This window comes from Geotrypetes seraphini, chromosome 13 (assembly GCF_902459505.1).
Source record: "Geotrypetes seraphini chromosome 13, aGeoSer1.1, whole genome shotgun sequence".
In the NCBI taxonomy this organism is placed as follows: Eukaryota; Metazoa; Chordata; class Amphibia; order Gymnophiona; family Dermophiidae; genus Geotrypetes; species Geotrypetes seraphini.
In genome coordinates, this window is record NC_047096.1 from 65,568,542 (window position 1) to 65,590,063 (window position 21,522).

Consider the following 21,522-nt stretch of genomic DNA (forward strand, 5'->3'; position numbering starts at 1 on the left):
ATCGCGGTGGGAGGGGTGTTTCCGTTGCTGCTACCGCTCTGCCCCATGGGATGTGTAGTTCTCTCGCAGGGGCATCCCCTCCCTTCCCAGCCTGCCCCGCGCCCAGGCGGGAAGATGGCGGACAGGCGACGGAGGAGGCGGCAGCGCGCGTCCCAAGACAGCGAAGAGTCCGGCACCGAGAGTTCAGGTTCCGGAGGTGGGCCGGCAGTACCGGTGGTGGCTGTAGGGACCGAAACCGCCGCTGGGAAGGAGGAGGGGGCCGCGTCCGAGTGTGTGAGTATCTGCGCTGTAGAGCCGAATTCAAATCGAGTCTCGGACATGACTCCCGTGTGTCCGAGTTCGGAGGTCAGTGTTGCCAAGGTGTCTTTGATACACAGACTCTTGGAGCTGAATCACTTCTAGGGAGCCACCCAATCACAAGGAAAGCAGACAATGAATCGCATAGGCCACTTCTCTGTCGACGTCCCGCCCCCTCGTAGGATCCACACTGTGGCACTTGTGACCCGGTTGGCCACTGTTACAGACACGCTGCTGGACCTTTGCTATGATTCAGTTGAGCATCTTATCGTTTTGTTGCATGTATGGATTTAGTGCTGCAATAAATGAGGAGAGAGAAAACCTGAAACGGTCTATTCACGCTGTCCTTTAAGGTGGTTGCTGGGGTTGTATGCTATGCTCTCCTTTCCTTGTGTTTTCATTTAGTGTTGTAGAAATGAAGCTCTTGTTTAAAATTAGATAAGAACCAAGATTGGGACAGTCCGTTGGCTTGAATTGAGATAAGGAAGCATCCAATTTCTGATTCAGGCTAATATTTTATAACAAGGATAAAGAAGGCTCTAAGAAATTAAACGAAGCAATTGAAGCAGTGTTTGTCATTGCTTATCAATCAGCCATATAAAATTGTGTGATACTGGCCTTTCACCCCACCTTACACCTCAAAGTCTTAACAAGGCGGAGGTGTGATTAATTGAAGTCAAGGAGCTAGATTCACTAACCTTCCTCCTGATCTGATCTGCACATGCAAATGAGGGGGAGGGCATCCAAAAGTAGGAAGGCAGCAATTAAAACAATTTCAGGAACACCGACTGGGCTGCCCGATCAAAAAAGAAGCGACTGCTAAGGACCAGTCGCTCAGGTCCCTGCTGACTCTCCTCCTCTCTGCTGCCCAGACTGTCCTGTTCTCTGCTGCCCTTCCTGCAGTGCGAGCCCATGGGTTTAAAGTGGGGCTGCACTATAGTGTGTTCTGTTCCAAACTGGAACACACTGTAGTGCTACCCCGCTTTAAACCCACAGGTTAAAACTATGGGCTCACAAGTAACCCTTCCCTGCAGCATATCCTGAACAGTGCCTAAGAAGTGAAGAGGGTGAGCAGTGGGCGCTGCTGCCACAACTCAGACACCGGAGCTGGGAGGGACGAAAGGCAGAGGAACCAGGAGAGGTGGTCACGGGCGGGACTTCTGCGGAAGGAGAGAGGGAAGGTGGCCGCGGGGTCTGGGAAACTGCGGAATGGGGCTTGGTCCCTGCAGCCGGCGAGAGGGAAATCAGGAGAGCAAGCACATGCACAGACCATCTACAGGCAAAGACGATGCCTGCGCATGCGTCTGGATCGCTCTACAGCGTGCCTCCGATCAAATTCATTTGCATGAAGAGACTTACTGGATCGGTCGCCCGAGAAGACTTGGGAAAGGTAAGGGGGTTTAGTGAATCTAGGCCATAGCCCCTGAGGAAACTTGGCAGTGAAACGGCTGGATAGCCATCAGGCTAAAGATAAGTGCTCTTCTTTACCAGATTTTTAAAATATATTTACACACCAGATTGTCAAATTTCAGCCTGTAATAAATAATTTATGCACATACAAGACCAGTGATGAACACTTCACCCCAGTAAGGACACGAAGAACTAATTCCAGTAGTGTCTCAGGTGTTTGAGGTCTTGGGAAGAAAGTATTTGAACTTTGCATCAGTTTGTTCTCTGTCGGTTCTCAGAGAGTGCCATTATCAAGGGCTGGTTTATAACAAATTAACCTGATTTTGAATTTGATCTTTCTCAGGTTCATTAGCACTGCTGAATATTAAAGGCTTGTTGATCTACCATTACATATTGCTTTGAATTCAGATGTGAAAGCTCCTCAATTTGATTCATAGGTCACGATTTACACTCCATGGATCAACCAATACTGGGAATGTTTAAAGGTAGCTTTCACTTGATATATAATACCCCTGCGCTAAATCAAAGTTCAGTGTGGTCGATGAAGCACTGAAGTTCACAAAAATCACCTATACTCATAAGCTGTTGTTGTACTCCATTCCTGTGTCCAACCCAGCAAGGTTTCAGGGCTAGCGCCACCTCTTGCCTTGCTGTTCCGCTCACACCCAGAACTTTGGGAGGCTTTCTTGCTCTGTTTGGTTTCTGATGAAGGGGCACTAGCCCTGAAACCTTGCTGGTTTGGACACCGGAATGGAGTACAACAACAGCTTATGAGTATAGGTGATTTTTGTGAACTTCAGTGCTTCATCAACCACATTAGACTTTGATTCAGCTAAGTACTTGAAGTGATTGTTATTGTTTTTTTTTTGCATCTACCTTGGGTATGTGGGTTTGGTGCAAGGGCATTATATATCAAGTGAAATATAACTTTGATTCTGGCATGTGAACACTTGTCACTTTATTTGATTTATTGCACTATTATGCACATGTGAGCTCGCCGATGATGGTGTGTATCTGGTCACCTTGATGTTGTCGGCTTTGCTTCATTGCAAGCATTAGAACTGCTCATTTGAGCAGCTCTTTAGAGCTTACAACTTCACACTGAGGGCGCTCACGTATCAACATTTAAATTTAAGCTTGAATTTTTTGGAGAGGAATTTTCTCATATTTTACATGCTAGGATCTGCACTTGACATTTAATATCTCAGGCATGCCCTTCCTTTGTGACTGTGTCTTTTAAGAAATTTAGGGTAATACCAGTCAATCAGGTTTTTTTGGATATCCACACTGAATATGCATGAAAGAAATCTCCATGCAGTGGAAGTACTTGCAAATCAATTTCTTGAATATTCATTGCAGATATCCTGAAAACTTGACTGGCTGGGGTTCTCGGGACAGGTTAGGGAGCTACTGCATTGGCTATTAAAGGCAGAGAACTGTGCAGAAAAAGGCTGAGTGCAGGGTTTTCTAATGCTGGAGCTTTAACTCAGGTTCTGAGGAAAAGGTGTACACTCATAGAAACATAGAAACATAGAAATTGACGGCAGAAAAGGGCTACAGCCCATCGAGTCTGCCCATACCAATGACCCACCCCCTGACTCCTACTCTCTCAGAGATCCCACATGAATATCCCATTTTCTCTTGAAATCTAACACGCTGCTGGCCTCAATCACCCTCTGAGGCAGCTCGTTCCAATGATCTACCACCCTTTCAGTGAAGAAGTACTTCCTCGCATCACCCTGAAATTTCCCTCCCCTGATTTTCAGCGGGTGACCTCTGGTTACTGAGGGCCCTATAAGACTGAAGATATCATCTTTCACCTCTATACGCCCAGTAATATACTTAAAGGTCTCAATCATGTCCCCTCTCTCTCTTCGCTCATGCCTTTCTCAGAAGTTAAAGGTGAATCCCATTCATGTACAGCAGATATTTTTCTGTCCTTGAAGGGTTTGCAGTCTAGGATTGTACTTGAGACACTGGCAGGTTAAGTGACTAGCCCTATGTGGCAGTGTGGCAGTGGGATTTGAACCTGACTTCCCTGTTTCTCAACCTCCTGCTGTAAACAGTAGGTTAGCACATGGTTCCCAACCCTGTCCTGGAGGACCACCAGGCCAATTGGGTTTTTAGGATAGCCCTAATAAATATGCATGGAGCAGATTTGCATACCTCTCACTTCCATTATATTCAAATCTCTCTCATGCATATTCATTAGGGCTAGCCTGAAAATCTGGCCTGGTGGTCCTCCAGGACATGGTTGGGAACCACCCGGTTAGCACATTGGTTCTCAAACTAATCCTTCCTTGTTATCTGCAACAGATGAATCCAGAGATGAGTGAGTTATGACCATTCACCAACAAGCGGAGATAGAGGACACTAAACTGAGCTTTGTCATATAGGTCGTAAGATCTTTGGTAAGCCAGTTATCTTAAGCATGCAGATGGATGGCTCTTCTCTTAATCTTGCTCCTGGTTTGATCTGCTGCTACACTCCTGGTTCTGGTTTTCCAACTCAGTTGTGCATGGGGGAATATACCTGGTGGGGGTCAAGTCACTACCCCCACAGGAACTGTCTACCCTGCATTCCCTCCTTACAACCCCCCCCCCAAATAAACAAATGAAAGAAGTCAGAAAAGAGCCAGTAAATCCAGGATTAAAAAAAGATACACAGCTGGCTTTCCTGCTGAGGTAGCAGGGACTGGGTTCCAAAGCACTGAATATCTTCTGTCTGGTAATTGTGAGTAAAAAAAAAAAAAGAAGTGGAAATAAGGGGGCAGGGGGGTGGGAAATGTGCTGCTAGAACCATGGATTTTTCCCTTTTTGGCTGTCCAGCTAGGCATTGGGTACTGCTCATTTTTTGAGACATAGAGTACATTTCTTTGTCTCCTCCAGGTGCTCTGGTGGCTCAGAGTTATTCATTCGGCATCACACTTTGGTAGGCTTGACCTCTTGGGAAACTTAGACCTCCTTTTACGAAACTGCGATAGCAGTTTCTAGTGTGGGGAGCCGCGCTGCTCCCGACGCTCATTCAGTTCCTATGAGCATCAGGAGCAGCTCAGGCCATTTAGCGCGGCTTCCCGCACTAGAAACTGCTGCTTTTGGAAGCTCAAAGGTTGCGGTCTCATGAGGAGGGGGGGGGGGGGGCGATTGGGAAGTGCTGCACAGGGGGAAGGGAAGGAGAAATGGAATTCCCTTTTCCCACGCAGAATCTCACCATGTTGGCATCAAATCTTGCTGTGTCACAGTATCGGCAGCAGTTCCCCACATGCTGCCTGCTGCTGACCTGAAAGTCTCTCCGTGGCAGAGGGGAGACATCTGGGTTAGCGGAAGGCAGCATGTGAGAGTCACTGCCGAGAGTATGGGGGAACAGAGGAAGGAAAATAGGTGGCACAGGAAGAAGGAAGGGATGAAAGGAACTTCAGGAAGGAAAGTTGGTGGCAAAGGGGGAGGAGAGGGAGACATGCATGGTGAGGGGATAAGATGAAATTTCACATAATGGAGGGGGATAGAGAGATTTGACATAGGGCATAAGGAAGGAAGGGAGAGAGAGAGATGCACAAGAGGTGGAAGGGTGGGGAGAGGGATTGGTCTCATGTTTTATAAAGATTGAAGGAATGATAATTGACTGGTGTGACTGGGTAAGACCTGGACTGGAGTAGCCCAAGCCCTGACCTGGGTCATCCAAGCCTCAGCCAAGCGGTTGAATGAGGCATGGAGGGTGTCTGCATCAAAATAAAAAGTCCAGTACAGGTGTTTAGTGTGAATTTTATGATGACTTTATTTTCTGGTCTTATATTGTAGTGCACTTCCAAAAACATACAAACAAAAACTCATTGGTGGCTAAACAGCCTGTTAGCCCACCATGCTTTATTCACTAATAAAGTTCAAGAGCAAACACAAAAATAACTTTTTAGTTTTAAGTCCTGGAACCTGCAACCTGCTTGCACTACTTGGACAGGTTCCCCACAGTTCTCATGTGATTATGAAAATTCAGAAGCAGCGATTCTTATCTCCTCTATTACCATTAATTACATCATAAGAATATAAGGTCAAAGACCAATGCTCTAAATGAGTCCAGCCTCACCTGCGTACGTTCCAGTTTAGCAGGAACTTGTCCATCTTTGTCTTGAATCCCTGGAGGGCGTTTTCCCCTATAACAGACTCCGGAAGAACGTTCCAGTTTTCCACCACTCTCTGGGTGAAGAAGAACTTCCTTACATTTGTACGAAATCTATCCCCTTTCAACTTTAGAGAGTGCCCTCTCGTTCTCCCTACCTTGGAGAGGATGAACAATCTGTCTTTATCTACTAAGTCTATTCCCTTCAGTATTTTGAATGTTTCGATCATGTCCCCCTCTCAGTCTCCTCTTTTCAAGGGAGAAGTCCAGTTTCTCCAATCTCTCACTGTACGGCAACTTCTCCAGCCCCTAAACCATTTTAGTCGCTCTTCTCTGAACCCTTTCGAGTAGTCCTTCTTTATGTATAGTGACCAGTGTTGGACGCAGCACTCCAGGTGAGGGTGCACCAAGGCCCGGTACAGCAGCATGATAAGCAGTAATTCCTGATCCTTCTGGTATTCTTAATTCAATCAGGCAGTAATTCTCAACTTTTCTGGTATTCTTAGTCTTGTGAGGCAACACCACCTTATCAGAAACAGCATTTTTACTTTCTCCAAACTTTACTCTGTAATCATGCTTTCAAACAAGCATGACTCCTCAGGTTCCATTTCAACATCATTTATAAGCATTTCTTCTGGCATTTCTGTATCAAATTCTTTATTACCTTCAGAAGAATAATTAGAAATTTCAGTCCTGAGGTTTATTCCTTGCTTTCTGTGGGGAATGTTGGTTTCTGTCCTCTGAATCCTGGGTGGCACAGGTCTGCCTCTCTCCAAGGATTCAAGTATTCTGTAAGCTTGTGGCTGTCTCTAGCCTCTGCCCCCTTGGCCTAGAGAACACACCCATTTCCCTAGCATGGGCTGATTGCTCTTCAGAACACCTGTGGTTCTCTGGTGCTTTGCTAGCCAGGATAGCTTCCCTGCTCATTAACCCTGCCCCCAGCAGAGCTGATTGCAGGAGCTAATCCCTTTGTAGGTTTTGCTATCACCTGCCTGGTGCATGCTGGTCCTTGTAGTTCTTTGCTTTTAGCATTCCCTGCATTAGAACTAGGCAAGTATAATCGAGTCCCTTTTAGGTTACCTTTTACTGGGGATAAATTCTGTACGGCAGTTTCCCTAACCTGCCTGCTTCTAGGGGTAGGTTTAGGGATAGTTTTAGAGCACTGCAGGGTTTCTTCAATAAAAACAGCTTGAAGATAAGAGGTGAAAGGGGAGAAGGAGGGAGATGTTGGATAAGAATGGAGAGATGCCTGGAAATGGGAGCGAGGGAGGAGAGTGGGATAAATGCTGGGCCATGGGGGAGAGAGCAGCAGGAAAGAGATAGGGAGATGTCAGGCTATGAGGATGGGGAGGATATGCTGGGCTATAAGGGTGGGGGAAGGAAGATGCTGAGAATAGTAGAACCCTGAGGGGGAGGAGAGGGTGGCAAAGAAATGGATAAGAGGATAGATATAACAGAGGGTAGAAAAGAAATATTATAATGGAGGTACATTGAAGAAGAAAGGGAATGGAGGGCTGAGGAAGGAATGAGATAGGGAATGGGAGAGAAGATGAAAATTTGATAGGTAGCTGAAAATGGAAAAACAGGAGAAGGGTAAGGAAGCAGCAGAAAAGATCTAAAAAGGAATGATCAATATGTCTGTGGTAGAGGTCTGCACGGGAACAGGGATTGCGGGACTCCCACGGGGATCCCCATAGGTCTACAGGACTCCCATGGGGATCCCCCCCAGGCCCACGGGACTCCCACAGGGATGGAACTGGGGTTCCCGAGGCCTACCTAATATTCCATCGATCAAGTTGCTGATTGCCATACATCCACCAGTTGGGGAGACAGAGCTGGAGCTTGATGGCCAATCAGAAGCAGTTCCTTATAGAGGTGCTTCTGATTGGCCATCGGGCTCCAGATCTTTCTTTCAGATTGGTGAAGTGAGCCTTGGCAATCCGTGAGACTCCCCCCCCCATCAAGGATCTTGTGAGTAAGCACCAGCACTCACTGCGGCTGTGCAGGAGAAGAGCGTGGGAAAAACTGAGCAGCAACATTGTGCTCTGGAGCCGGACTATCCTGCAGCAGGTGCCACCAACTTATAAAAAAAATTTGAATCGAAAAATTCTGAAGTCATGAAAGCCTTTCCAAGAACCTTTTGTTGAGTGTCTGGGAGGAGGGCATTGTTTGCACTAATTTAGGGGAAGGGCTGGAGCACAAAATAGATGGATGGGCACCAAATGTTCGCCCATCTGAATGCAAAATATAAATACTTGAGCTGGTGGGAATCCCCAAGCCCTGCCAACTAAAGATCTCCTCCAATCAAGCTGCTACTGGTTTCATGCATGAATGAAAGCCAAGGGGATGGGGAGGCAGCAGCAGGTCTGAAATACTGTTGCAAGCTGCATAACTTGGAAAGTTTTGGTCTCTAGACCTGAGGAGCTGGTCATTAGCTGATGAGGCATGGGGATTCCCACCAGCTACAGCAAGGGAGATATTCATTTTGAAGGAGGCTAAGCTCAAAGTGGGAGGCCCAGCCCCCTCTCATGGTTATGCCACCAATTGTGTTTAGTACAAAATGAAGTACTTGCTGAGTTCCAGTTCAGTTGTGATATTCATATTTCTATTTGTAATTTGTGACCCATTGTTTTGTATTTGGTGAAGGTCTGTTTGTGTGTTCTGGCAGATGTCTGACTTTGTTTTGAGCTTTCTGTAAAACTCAATTAAACTAAAATAAAAACTGTCTGAAGTAATTGCTGCTTTTTATGGGGATAGGTAATTTTTATGGGAGGATGTGGGAATGGAGAAGATTCTGGCTTTCAATGCATATTCATTGGGGAAATCCTGAAAACCTGACTGGATTCCGGTCCTCGAGGACCGGAGTTGCCCACCCCTGAGCTAGGACCTAGAGGAACAGTCTTTTTTGTTATGTTTACACCATAGCACCAGTATGGGGTTGGAGAGGGCAAAGGGAGGTGGGGTGGGCAAAGAGGCTACAAACAAAAACGCCCGATTGGGCAGGACAGGTGAAACGAAAAATCAATTCAATAGGCCAAATCGTATCGAAAATTTTTTCCCTGAATCGGGCAGCACTACCCATCACCTCGTACTTAGACTACTGCAACTTGATACTCTCAGGCCTTCCACTTAGCCATCTCATTCCCCTCCAATCCTTCCAGAATTCAGCTTCACCACTCATATTTTGTGATAGCCGCTATACTCACGCTACCCCTCTCCTAAAGTAACTTCATTGGCTTCCCAACAATTTCTGGATAGAATTTAAACTTCTCTTAATGACCTACAAATGCACTCAGCTGCCCTTATATCCCCCCCCCCCCCCATGAGCTGTGCTCAACTGGTAAGTCCCTTCTATCTGTGCCCTTCTCTTTCTCTGCCAACTCCAGACTCCGTCCCTTCTACCTTGCTTTGCCATATGCTTGGAACAAGCTGCCCGTCTCTGGCAGTTTTCAAGGCCCAATTAAAAGCCCACCTCTTTGAGAGTGTTTTCAACTCCTAACTCCTCTCACCTATCCCCAACTCAGTTATGTCTGTCTGTCCAAGGTAGGCTGTAAGCTCTTCCGAGCAGGGACTGTCTGATAAATGTCAAAATGTACAGCCTTTCAGCGCTATATAAGTGATAAGTAGTAGTAGAGGGAGAGTTGGTGGGTTCAATAACAAAATGCAGATGACCACAGTTGTATTTTTCAGATAATGTTTTATTGTCAATTGTTTTATATAATCATCAGTAAAATTATTAAATCATAAATATCAGCTGCCATTTTATGCCCAGTCTCACAAGATCCTTTTGCGGTTTTTCATAATCCTCACAATTGAGGGCATGGAGAAATAGAGGGAAAATAGTGCAAATCAAAGTTCAAGGCACTAGATGCCAGCCTGGTTTTAGCTAAGCAGGGAAATAACTGCCAAGTTCAAAACCAGTTAAATTACATTTTGTTTTTCATTAAACATCTTTGTCTCACTTCAGAATCTTTCTTTCACTCCCTTTCATAGAAAGTTAGTAGTGACAGCCTGTGACTCCAACAGGCCTTTTGTAAAAGTTGAAAAACAAGGGTGCAGATCAGATTAAAAGATTCATTTATTAAGACTGAGAAGGGGAAATAAAGGAAAGCAAAAATAAAACTTGTATGAAATATGCATGAAAAGTACTTGCCTTACATGACAGACAGAGTAAAATGGCAAGGCACTTCATTCCTTGTTCTCTCTCTTCTAGGAAAGTGAAGACGGTATAGCAGAGGATGGTAAGCAATTCTTAATTAGGGTGTGTTCTATCTCAGCTGTTAAACCTCCAGTCACATCTTTTCCTTGTCAGAGCTGACTGTCTATTTTTGCCTCCATTTTCAGCTGTCCTCTCGGATTATGAAAGTGCAGAAGATAACTCTGGAGTGAGTATAAAGTGATTTTCTCCTCTGCATAGCATTGCTGCTCAGACTCCCTGAGGAGCCTGTGCTGTACTGCTGTTTGACAACTCAGCGCAGGAGAGTGAATTGAGCTATGAATTCTTGGTGACAGTGGGTATTAGCTCAGCAACTCTTCAGTATATTGGGATTAGCTGAGAGTAGGCGGAGCCTGCCTTAAAGTACCTTTTGGGTGCACTTGGGAAGTATGCAAGCAATGATGACCTTTCTCTCCTGGTACATAGTGCATCATATCAAAATGGTTGATTCTCACACAAATCATCTCCTTAAACACCCCTGATTATCTGTATTCTAGTGGGGGACTTATAGGAAATGAAGTTTAAAGGAGAGATTAACATTTATTCCAGTCTTTGCAAGACCTGTGTCCATTCTCCAGTCATTTTGTAAGAGTTATTATCAGAAGCTCCTCTGAGACCTGTAACCATAATGTTACCAACCCTGGCTTTGGGGAAGGACAGTGAACTGAAGGATGTATGCTAGCACATTTCATAACATTAAGGCAAGGAAAGGAAGAAAAGAGGGCTCCCAAAAATAGTTGTCTAGGATTAGACATTTTTCTTAGTGTTTTTCATACTCCCAACTGTTCCTTTCTCATTTTGGAAATTGTCATAATAACATTTTATAAATATACACCCTTTATGAAGTAGCAGTCCTGATTATAAAATAGTGAGCCATGACTTGGCTCCTTCAAGTTTCATGAGGCAGTGTCAGCACTTGATGCTTGCTCTTTCAGGCGGAGGAAGAAGAGAGGCAGTCAAGTGAGGAGGAGCACCCAAAGGTAGTGCTGAAGCGAGATGGCCAAGCTGCTCAAGAACCTGCCCCAAAAGAAGATGGAAGGCAAGAGAAAGCAGATCAAAAAGGAGCTGTCACTGGGGAGAGACAGAGCGGTGATGGACAGGTAGCTGTTGCAACTTGTTTTATCTACAGTTCTCTATATTAATCTCTAAATAAACTATGAGGGTACAAGAGCGTGAATCTTGAGACTTACATCATTAACATGGGTGAATGTCACACTTAAAATTACAATCTGACCAGTTTTTTCCACTGTGGCAATCCAGAGTTTGAGATATTCACAGTGCTAATCCTGTTTGCATTTGTAAATAACAAATTTAGAAGAGCAGAGAACAGCATCCATATTCCAAGAGAGGAGTGTGACCAACCTTTGTGTTTTAATGCTTAAGAAAAACCTGACCTTGATCTTATAAAAAGATATTCCTAGTGTATGAGGTGTGTGATAACCTTAAATAGGAAAATGAACTAAGGTCCAAAGCCACCAGAGGGAAAATGCAGAAGGCCTTTGCTATTTTGTGTTGAGTAGAAGAATAACTTAGTTCTTGGAGCAACGGGCTTTCAACCAGGGAAGCCCGGTTCAAATCCTGTTGCTGTTCCTTGCGATCTTGGGTAAGTAAGGGAGGATAATGGAATTTATATATTGCCTTTCTCAGGTACAACTAATGCAGTTTATATTTGTCATATGCAGGTATATTCGCTGTACTAGTGGGCTCATAATCTACGTTTTTGTACCTAGGACAATGAAAAGTTAAGTGATTTGCCAGGAGCCACAATGGGCATCAAACCTAGTTCCCTAGATTTTCAGCCTGCTGCACTGCTCTACAGCCTTATGAACAAACATAGGGGCCCTTTTACTAAACTTTAGTATGTGCTAATAGATATTCTAGTGCAGGGGTCTCAAAGTCCCTCCTTGAGGGCCGTAATCCAGTCGAGTTTTCAGGATTTCCCCAATGAATATGCATGAGATCTATGTGCATGCACTGCTTTCAGTGCATATTCATTGGGGAAATCCTGAAAACCCAACTGGATTGCGGCCCTCAAGTAGGGACTTTGAGATCCCTGTTCTAGTGCAACAGGTGTGTCATTCTGGACAGTGGGGTAATCTTCCCATGCTCATGAACCTTGCAGAAGGAATCCATTCCAGGTTTTTAACTCCTCTTCCTTCTTCAGAGGGCTCTGCTGCCCCTTCAGTTTTTCCTTCTGCATGTCATAATCATGGCATCAGTGAGACAATTCTAATATTGTGTAAGCCGCAATGATTCCTAGCTGACATTTGTGGGATGCAAGAGTTGGAATGGTAAGGTAAGTCTCTGAGCTGCGGGTCCTGTTGTGCAGGGAGCCCTTCCTCAAAATCACAGAGGTGGGCGTTTTCTTGCGTACAGTCCCGTCCTTTTTAATGAAAGTCATTTTGGCATTTCATATCAATCAAGAGGTAAGATTGCCAGCATTTTAGACCACAGGGTCAAAGAAAAAGGACCAGATTCTGAGAGAACTAGATGTGAGGAGGAGTCACCAATGAGTTCCAACTGTCAGACCATCTATTTGTGCTCCCCAGTCAGGCTAGACACAGTAGACTGGTGTCTAAGGCTACCATCTCAAGATGGATACAGATGGTCATCTTGTAAGCATATATTGCCTGTGGCAAGCAATCACCAGTCTGCTTGAAAACATATTCCACAAGAAGCGTGGCTTCTTTGTGGGCGAAAGCTCAGGTGATTTCATCTGGGAAGATTTGTAGGGCAGCAACCTGGTCCACTCTGCATACATTCTCCAAGTTCTACAAAGTGGTGGAGGACACCGTCTTTGGGTCCTCGGTGTTACGAGCAGGCGCAGAGGTTTCATTCTAGATTTCTGGGACTGCTTTTGTACGTCCCTACTTTCCAAAATGACACACTTGTTTCACTGGAAAAAGAGATTAGGTTCTTACCTTGCTAATATCTTTTCTAGTAGATAGGTGTGTCATTCTTGAACCAACCCTTTCATATTTACTCCACCTGCCTACTGTCTCAATCAGGAAGTTTGAGTCAAATCTGAGATTTTGATGTCAGACTTTAAGGGTATGAAGAATAATCTCTAACGCTTTGGGGAATGTTTGAGCTCCATAAATGTTTCTGATTGGTATGGTTATTTTGATATTTCAATTGTTCAATAAAAATGTTTAACATGTTTGTTATATTTTCAGATAACCAACACACATTACCCCCCTATAATTTCTTTCATTCAACTTAAGTATCTTGATAGATCCTCAGCTGGCTCTTCATCAGCTTTTCATAGTGTATTGCATGAGCTGCTATCGTCATTAAATCCTTTCCTTCACTTTTCAATGTTAAATACTTAATATTTATTATTTTTAGTGTCTACTTTTATATTTTTGTCTCAATTTTAATTTAATAAATAACATGTATCTAATTGTTTTTTCATGGGAGCGCCTCTCGGAACACAATAGATTTGTTCCTATATAGGGTTATCGCCTGCTTTGGTACAAACTGAAGGGGACCGCAGAGCCCTCAGGAGAAGAAGGAGGAGCATGGGTAGAATACCCTACTGGAATGGCTCATGAGCATGGGGAGAATACCCTACTTTCTAGAATAACACACCTATCTACTAGAGAAGATATTAACAAGATAAGAACCTAATCTCTTTTTATCATGTGCTAAGTGCCACGTGGGGCCCATAGGTATAAAATAGGAGGTGCAGCATTTAACACACTCTAATGTCTATTAGTACATGCTAAATCTTCAGTAAAAGGACCTTTTAGATTGTGAGCCCTCTGGAGACAGGGAAATATACCTATGTATCTGAATGTAACTCACTTTGGGCTACTACTGAAAAAGGTGTGAGCCAAATCCAAAATAAAATTGTCTTTACTCAGGAGAGCACAGAGCCTGCTGAGAACAAGGTCAGTAAAAAGTCCCAGAAGCCCCTGGACGATGATGAGGACAGAAAAAATCCTGCTTACATTCCTCGTAAAGGGCTCTTCTTTGAGCATGACCTGCGGGGGCAGATCCAAGAGGAAGAGACCAGGTAATGCTTTTAGAATAAAATTTATCTCGCCTGTCTTTAGGGGAAGGCTGCAGACCCAATTGTGTCTCGCTGACCCACATGACTCCTTTTCAGACCAAAAGGCCGCCAGCGGAAGCTGTGGAAAGATGAAGGCCGATGGGAGCATGACAGGTTCCGTGAAGATGAGCAGGCACCCAAGTCTAGGGACGAGCTGATTTCCATGTATGGTTATGACATCCGGTCAGTGAACAGTGCCGAGGACATCCGGCCCAGAAGAATGAGGAAACCACGGTGAGCTAAAGTGAAGTTGTGTATAGCCTTTCTGGACTCCTTTAGGATTAGGTTACATTGTAGCCATAATCACAATGCAGAACTTCGGTTGTTCATTTAATTTCATATTTATGGACCACCTCCCTTCTCCTGAAAAGGAGGGGGTTAGTCCCTCTTAAGTATATCCTAATCCGGCTCTTATAAATTCAAACAAGAGAAAAATACATATCCTCTGAATAAGTCTCCCTGTCCAAGGAACTTTTAATTAATTTTTTTTGCAGAGAAGTTGACTGTAATTTTGGGAGGAGTTTCAGAAGCTGGATACAATTGCTCTCTGAGGCCCCAGTGCTCAAAAGTTTTCCATGCTGGTAAGACTTGTTAAATCAGTCTTACTGGCACCGAAGCTCTCCACCTGATGCTCAAAAGGGTTTTTGGGAGCTGTTACCGAGCCTTGTAGCAGCCACCAAGAACCCTATGCAAATGCATCACAAAGAGCTCATTAATATTTAAATGAGCTCTCCTTGTGATGCACAAAAGAGAATGCCTTTCAGTTGCTGTTTTGTGTGCGCCTATATGTTCAGTACACAACAGCTGCACCCATTTTAGGCCCCCCTCAAAAAAAAAATCCCACAGCTGAGCCAACTCAGCTGATCAGGGCTTCCCCTTCCGACTCAGATGATTGCAGCTCCAGAGCCTTGATCAGCTAAGCTGGTGGAGGAGCGCAGCGGTGGCAGAAGAGCACCGTTTGGCCTGTTTGGGGGTGGAGCTGTGCCTACTGCTTTTGCTTTTCTGAGCAGGTGCCAGGCACAATTCCTCCCCCTTTTACCAGGGCTGCTTCACACAAATAGCATTCTTATAATTTGCATGCTATTGTGCTGAGCATCACCCTGTAAATTTAAATCGCTTCCAGCATAGTATTTACTACCCTATTGTCGGAGCTTTGTGCATCCTGCCCTGACCTGAAAGTCATGCAGTCTCCCATTCGCAGCATGGAGCAACCCTGTCCTGTAGGAGCTGTGATATAGCCTCAGGCTTGAATGTTCTGCAGTCTCAACAGTGGGACTGTTGAAACCATCTCAGTTATAACTTAACTAGTACAAGGAAGGCACTGCTGTTTGTCATGTGTACTTGAGATTTAGGTGCTGGAGAAACTGGCTGAAAGTGCTAAAACTTGGTACCAGCAATCTTGATACTGGAAAGCACGCTTGTGGCACAAGTGAACTGGATTTTTATTTTATTTTATTCAGGTTTGGAAGCCCGCCAAGACGGGAGCAGAACTGGTCCAGTGAAAAGCCAAACCGTCCCCCTCCACGGTATCAAGGCCCCAGCAGTGAACCACCCCCACGTAACTTCAACAGCAGGAACTCTGGGGGACCCGGAAGAGCTTCCCTGCCCAGCAACTTCTCACGAGCAGGAGGCTACAAAGAAAACCGGTCCAATTTCCGAGCTTCGGAACCCAATGAGCATCGTGGTGTTTACCCCAGTGAACGCATAAAGTTAGAGCATGGTTCCCATCGGACATGGAGCAGTGAGCAGAATATAACGAGGGCACCTTCTCTGGAGCTGGACACTCTGCCTACCAGTCAGAACGATCCTGTTAAGAAAGAAGAGATCACTTCTGAAAACCAAACAGCGGCCCCGGTGGAAACCATACAGCAGCCACCACAGGACAAACCCATAGAAAAGAAATCTTATTCCCGAGTAAGGAGGAGTAGAGTCAAAGGCAGTGACACAGTGAAGCCACCTGAGGAATCGCCACCAGTGGAGGCACCACCTCCCATGCCGCAGAAACAGGTTCAAGTGATGCCACCACCAGCTGTGAAGAGCAACAGCTGGGAGGTACCGGTGGATCACAGCATAAGTGCACTTGAGCAAGAAGTGGCTGAAATGACGGTTAGCGAGCAGAACTGGAGCCCTTCTGTGGGACAGCCGCAGTTCATCCAGCCTCGGGAGCTGCGGGGTAGGCTGTGACTTGTATATGAGCAATGGGGAGGGTGTGGGTTTGGTAAGTTGGGCCAGAGAGTACTATATACCGTATTTTCGCGGATATAACGCGCACCATTGTAAAACGCGCACAGGGGTATAGCGCGCAGAAATCACGATGATATGTACAAAAACTTTTCTATACCGCGCTCAGGCATATAACGCGCATGCTGCCCGACTCTCCTTTCGCCCGCCCTGACTTTCCGTGCACTGTCCTCCCTTGAAGTCCTGTCCCCCCTTGAAGGTCTGTCCCAATCCTGAAAGCCTGATGCCCCCCCTGACGTCCGATACATCCCCCCCCCCGGCAGGACCACTCGCACCCTCACCCCGAAGGACCGCCGACTCCCCAACAATATCGGGCCAGGAGGGAGCCCAAACCCTCCTGGCCACGGCGACCCCCTAACCCCACCCCGCACTACATTACGGGCAGGAGGGATCCCAGGCCCTCCTGCCCTCGACGCAAACCCCCTCCCCCCAACGACCGCCCCCCCCAAGAACCTCCGCCCGTCCCCCAGCCGACCCGCGACCCCCCTGGCCGACCCCCACGACACCCCCACCCGCCTTCCCCGTACCTTTGTGTAGTTGGGCCAGAAGGGAGCCCAAACCCTCCTGGCCACGGCGACCCCCTAACCCCACCCCGCACTACATTACGGGCAGGAGGGATCCCAGGCCCTCCTGCCCTCGACGCAAACCCCCCGCCCCCCAGCCGCCCCGCGCCCCCCCTGGCCGACCCCCACGACCCCCCCCCCCCCCTTCCCCGTACCTTTGGAAGTTGGCCGGACAGACGGGAGCCAAACCCGCCTGTCCGGCAGGCAGCCAACGAAGGGATGAGGCCGGATTGGCCCATCCGTCCTAAAGCTCCGCCTACTGGTGGGGCCTAAGGCGCGTGGGCCAATCAGAATAGGCCCTGGAGCCTTAGGTCCCACCTGGGGGCGCGGCCTGAGGCACATGGGCCAAACCCGACCATGTGTCTCAGGCCGCGCCCCCAGGTGGGACCTAAGGCTCCAGGGCCTATTCTGATTGGCCCACGCGCCTTAGGCCCCACCAGTAGGCGGAGCTTTAGGACGGATGGGCCAATCCGGCCTCATTCCTTCGTTGGCTGCCTGCCGGACAGGCGGGTTTGGCTCCCGTCTGTCCGGCCAACTTCCAAAGGTACGGGGAAGGGGGGTGGGGGGGTCGTGGGGGTCGGCCAGGGGGGTCGCGGGTCGGCTGGGGGGGAGGGGGGTTTGCGTCGAGGGCAGGAGGGCCTGGGATCCCTCCTGCCCGTAATGTAGTGCGGGGTGGGGTTAGGGGGTCGCCGTGGCCAGGAGGGTTTGGGCTCCCTTCTGGCCCAACTACACAAAGGTACGGGGAAGGCGGGTGGGGGTGTCGTGGGGGTCGGCCAGGGGGGTCGCGGGTCGGCTGGGGGACGGGCGGAGGTTCTTGGGGGGGGGGGCGGTCGTTGGGGGGAGGGGGTTTGCGTCGAGGGCAGGAGGGCCTGGGATCCCTCCTGCCCGTAATGTAGTGCGGGGTGGGGTTAGGGGGTCGCCGTGGCCAGGAGGGTTTGGGCTCCCTCCTGGCCCGATATTGTTGGGGAGTCGGCGGTCCTTCGGGGTGAGGGTGCGAGTGATCCTGCCGGGGGGGGGATGCATCGGACGTCGGGGAGTCGGCCGGGCAAGAGGGCTTGGGCTCCCTCTTGCTCGTGGATGCGGGTGCGGGTGGGAGCGCGTGCGAGCGGTCGTTCGGGGTGGGGGTGCGAGCGGTCCTGCTGGGGGGGTGAATCGGGCGTCGGGCGGGGTGGGAACTATGTTTAAAAACTTTTCTATACCGCGCTCAGGCATATAACGCGCGAGGGGTATGCGCGGTACGTAAAATCACGTATAACGCGCGCGTTATATCCGCGAAAATACGGTATACACTCTGAAACACCCTATTTTCTGCACTCACCATTACTGCATTCTTGGTAGAGGTTGACTGAATTTCATTTTTGAACTCAACACTAAAATGTAATGTAATGTAATTTATTTCTTATATACCGCTACATCCGTTAGGTTCTAAGCGGTTTACAGAAAATATACATTAAGATTAGAAATAGGAAAGGTACTTGAAAAACTAAAACTAGGCCAAAATCCAAAACTCTCTCTTCCCCCTCTCCCCCATGCTCCCCAAGCCTACCTTAGGAATGCCTGCAGGTTTAGTGGTGACTTGGGAACTTACTCCATGCATTCCTGTTCCACAGCAGTCTCAGCAGCCATTGTGAGGTAGCTGTGGCACAGGGCAGGAATGGAGAGGGTTTGTTCCTTCCCCTTAAGACATTGTTAGACCATCAGGCCTTCCTAAGGTAGGCCTGGGGAGGGCCAACAGATGTGATGGGGGAAGAGTGATCATGGAGGATGGGGGCAGATAGAGAGAGGGGCTGGGAGGAGGGGGTGTCGGTTCATGAAGGGAACCTTTTTGGTTAGGAGGAGTGTGGGGAAGAGAGTTTTGTTTATGGTTTCAGCAGAAACCAAAGATCTCGGGTTCAGTCATGCTCTAATTCTTGGGAGCTATTGTTACTATTTCTTGCAGAGCTTTCACTGTTGCTCAGGTACACATCTGTTTATTATTTTTTTTAAAAATTATTTATAACCCGCCTATCTACAAATCTAGACGAGAAACAATAAAACATACAAAATCAGTAACACAAACATTCAGTAACAGCAAAATACAAATCATGTAAAAACATAAAAGCCTTCAATATCTATATACAGACATTCAGGAAATCTTCAAAAAGTGTCTCAATCTCCAGCGGCATAATCATCTTGAGCTGGCTGTGCTACCTTGTCCATCAGCTGTTCCACCATATGTCCTGGCTTTGTTATCCCTGACTTCAGAAGTGTTTTCAGTTCATATGTAGAACTGAATAATTCACAAAGCCAGATTACTGAAACCTTGCTGATATTCTGCCATAGTGTGAGGCCCCATCTTAACATATCAACTGACTCAAATGAAAATGACAGATAATGCTTGTGCATGCTGATAATAGTTAAGCTTTTTTGACCTAACAGTTTCCTCCCACTTTTTTATACCTTTAGCTCACTTGTAACCAGGGGATCAAACACTGTAAACCTTTAATTTTACCCCACAAACATTCATAAGCTGGCTATTGGAGCAGCAATTCCAGCCACTAGGTGTCACCTTTAAGTAATGACCAAAACTCCTTCACCACATATAAAGAAAAGGAAACAAGCAAAACCCCACAGTGGTAAACACCAGTTAAAAAGAGTAGGGTTGGATAAATGATATTCCAAAAAACCCAACCCACAGATGAAATAAATCTCGTTTATTAATTAGCCAATATAAGGAGCTACTAGACTGCCACCAAAAGGCATACTTTTTTTAATGGAGAAATGAAAGTTTGCATGTCTGGTGACTTTTGACAGCTCAGTTTCTGGTCAGTAATAGATGTCATGTGTAAATTAGTGTTGTGTTGTGTTGCAGGTATCCCAAATCATATGCACATGGGTAGTGGGCCACCACGGTTTAACCGCATGGAGGAGATGGTATGTATGAGTTACTGGTTCTAAAACTGCCCTAAAGAGTGTGCAATTAAATAACCCAGTGGCAAAGGGAGATGACATTGCCTTGATTGGTATCTGTATAAGAGCTCTCTGAGGAGGTTGACCTCTGTCATGGACATTAGAGGCATAAAAGAAGAGGCAAGGGAACATATTTCTAAGCCCAATAATAAGTACTAAAATAAATAATTTATTTTTATATACCGCCTAACCAGCAGTTCATAGTGGTTTACACAATTAGTAACGCGGCATACAATATAATAATAACATACATAATAAAATCTGAGAACTAATACAAGCATTAAAATTAATGACTAAGGATAACATAATATCAACTAAAATAAGTGCAAATAAAAAGATAAAAAGTACATTATAACTACATGATAATATGAAAATCAGTAATGTATATTATATTGTTTAAATAAATGGGTTTTAAGATCTTTTTGAAATTGATAGTAAGTAAGAAATGGAGAAGCAAGAAGATTCAAATATGAATTCATTAATCCTGCTTGGAATGCTAGGGTCCTATCCAAAAATTTTTTGTAACGACATGCATTTGTTGAAGGAAAATAAAACCAACCAGATCTATGGATATTTTTCTTAAAAATAAAAAAACTGAAATGAGAAACAAGGTAAGCCGGTGCTAAGCCAAATAAAACTTTAAAACAATTACATCCAAATTTAAATAACACTATAGCCTCAAACAGAAGTCAGTGAAGCTTTTGATAATATACACTGATATGATCGTGTTTTTTTCAAATTAAAAATCAAATGAATAGCTGTATTTTGTATGATTTTTAATCGGCTAATGTTTTTTTTTAATATGATCATAGATAAATAACATTACAATAATCCAATATTGTAAGGATTGAAGATTGGACCAGGATTTTAAATGATATAAAATCAAAATATTTCCTAATAGTACGTAGTTTCCAGAGAACAATAAAACATCTCTTAACCAGTGAGTCTGTATGGACCTTAAAAGATAAGGACTGATCTAAAATAACCCCTAAACTTTTCAACGTAGGAGATATCGAATAAGATTGACCGTTTAAAAGTAGAGTTGTTTCAGTAATTTTTTCATTAGGACTAGCTAAAAAGAATTTTGATTTACCCGGATTTAATTTCAATCTAAATGTAGATGTTCAAGTTTCCACTTGTGTATGAATAAAAGTGAATTTGGTTAAAGGGATAAGTATTGAAATGTCATCTTCGAAAACATAAAATTTTACTTGTAAACTATGTAATAAATAACATAAAGGTGGTAGATAAACATTAAATAAAATTGGAGAAAGAGGTGAACCCTGAGGGACTCCACTTTCATTTACCCATCTGGTAGAGTATTGTCCAGCACTGACTACCTGGTAAGACCTATTTTTCAAAAACCCTTGAAACCAATTCCACACCTTACCTGAATTCCAATGGAATCCAACATTAGTAGTATATCATGGTCAACTAAGTCAAAAGCCCTACTCAAATCCAGCGTTTGAACCCGATTTTAATAGGTTATGGATATGATCTACTATTGAAGCTATAACTATTTTAGTGGTATATCCTGAATGGAAACCAGATTGAAAATTGTGTAAAATTTTGGAATTCAATATGGTCTCAAGTAAATGCGTTATTGGAAAATCATGTGGCACTCTCTTACGATACAATGCTATTTGGCATGATGATGAGGAAAAAGAGTCAAATATCAT

General features: G+C 45.5%; 1 protein-coding gene across 1 annotated transcript in view; it reads left to right on the top strand.

The window, feature by feature from the left end:
* The window catches only part of CASC3 (CASC3 exon junction complex subunit), a 46,133-nt gene continuing 24,611 nt past the window's right edge, over positions 1 to 21,522 (top strand). The window contains exons 1-8 of the mRNA XM_033918881.1: positions 1 to 273; positions 10,034 to 10,061; positions 10,165 to 10,205; positions 10,972 to 11,136; positions 13,903 to 14,054; positions 14,148 to 14,324; positions 15,551 to 16,263; positions 19,746 to 19,807. Of these exons, the coding sequence (XP_033774772.1) occupies positions 46 to 273; positions 10,034 to 10,061; positions 10,165 to 10,205; positions 10,972 to 11,136; positions 13,903 to 14,054; positions 14,148 to 14,324; positions 15,551 to 16,263; positions 19,746 to 19,807 (1,566 nt within the window). The 5' untranslated portion in view covers positions 1 to 45. The remainder of the gene's footprint in view (positions 274 to 10,033; positions 10,062 to 10,164; positions 10,206 to 10,971; positions 11,137 to 13,902; positions 14,055 to 14,147; positions 14,325 to 15,550; positions 16,264 to 19,745; positions 19,808 to 21,522) is intronic.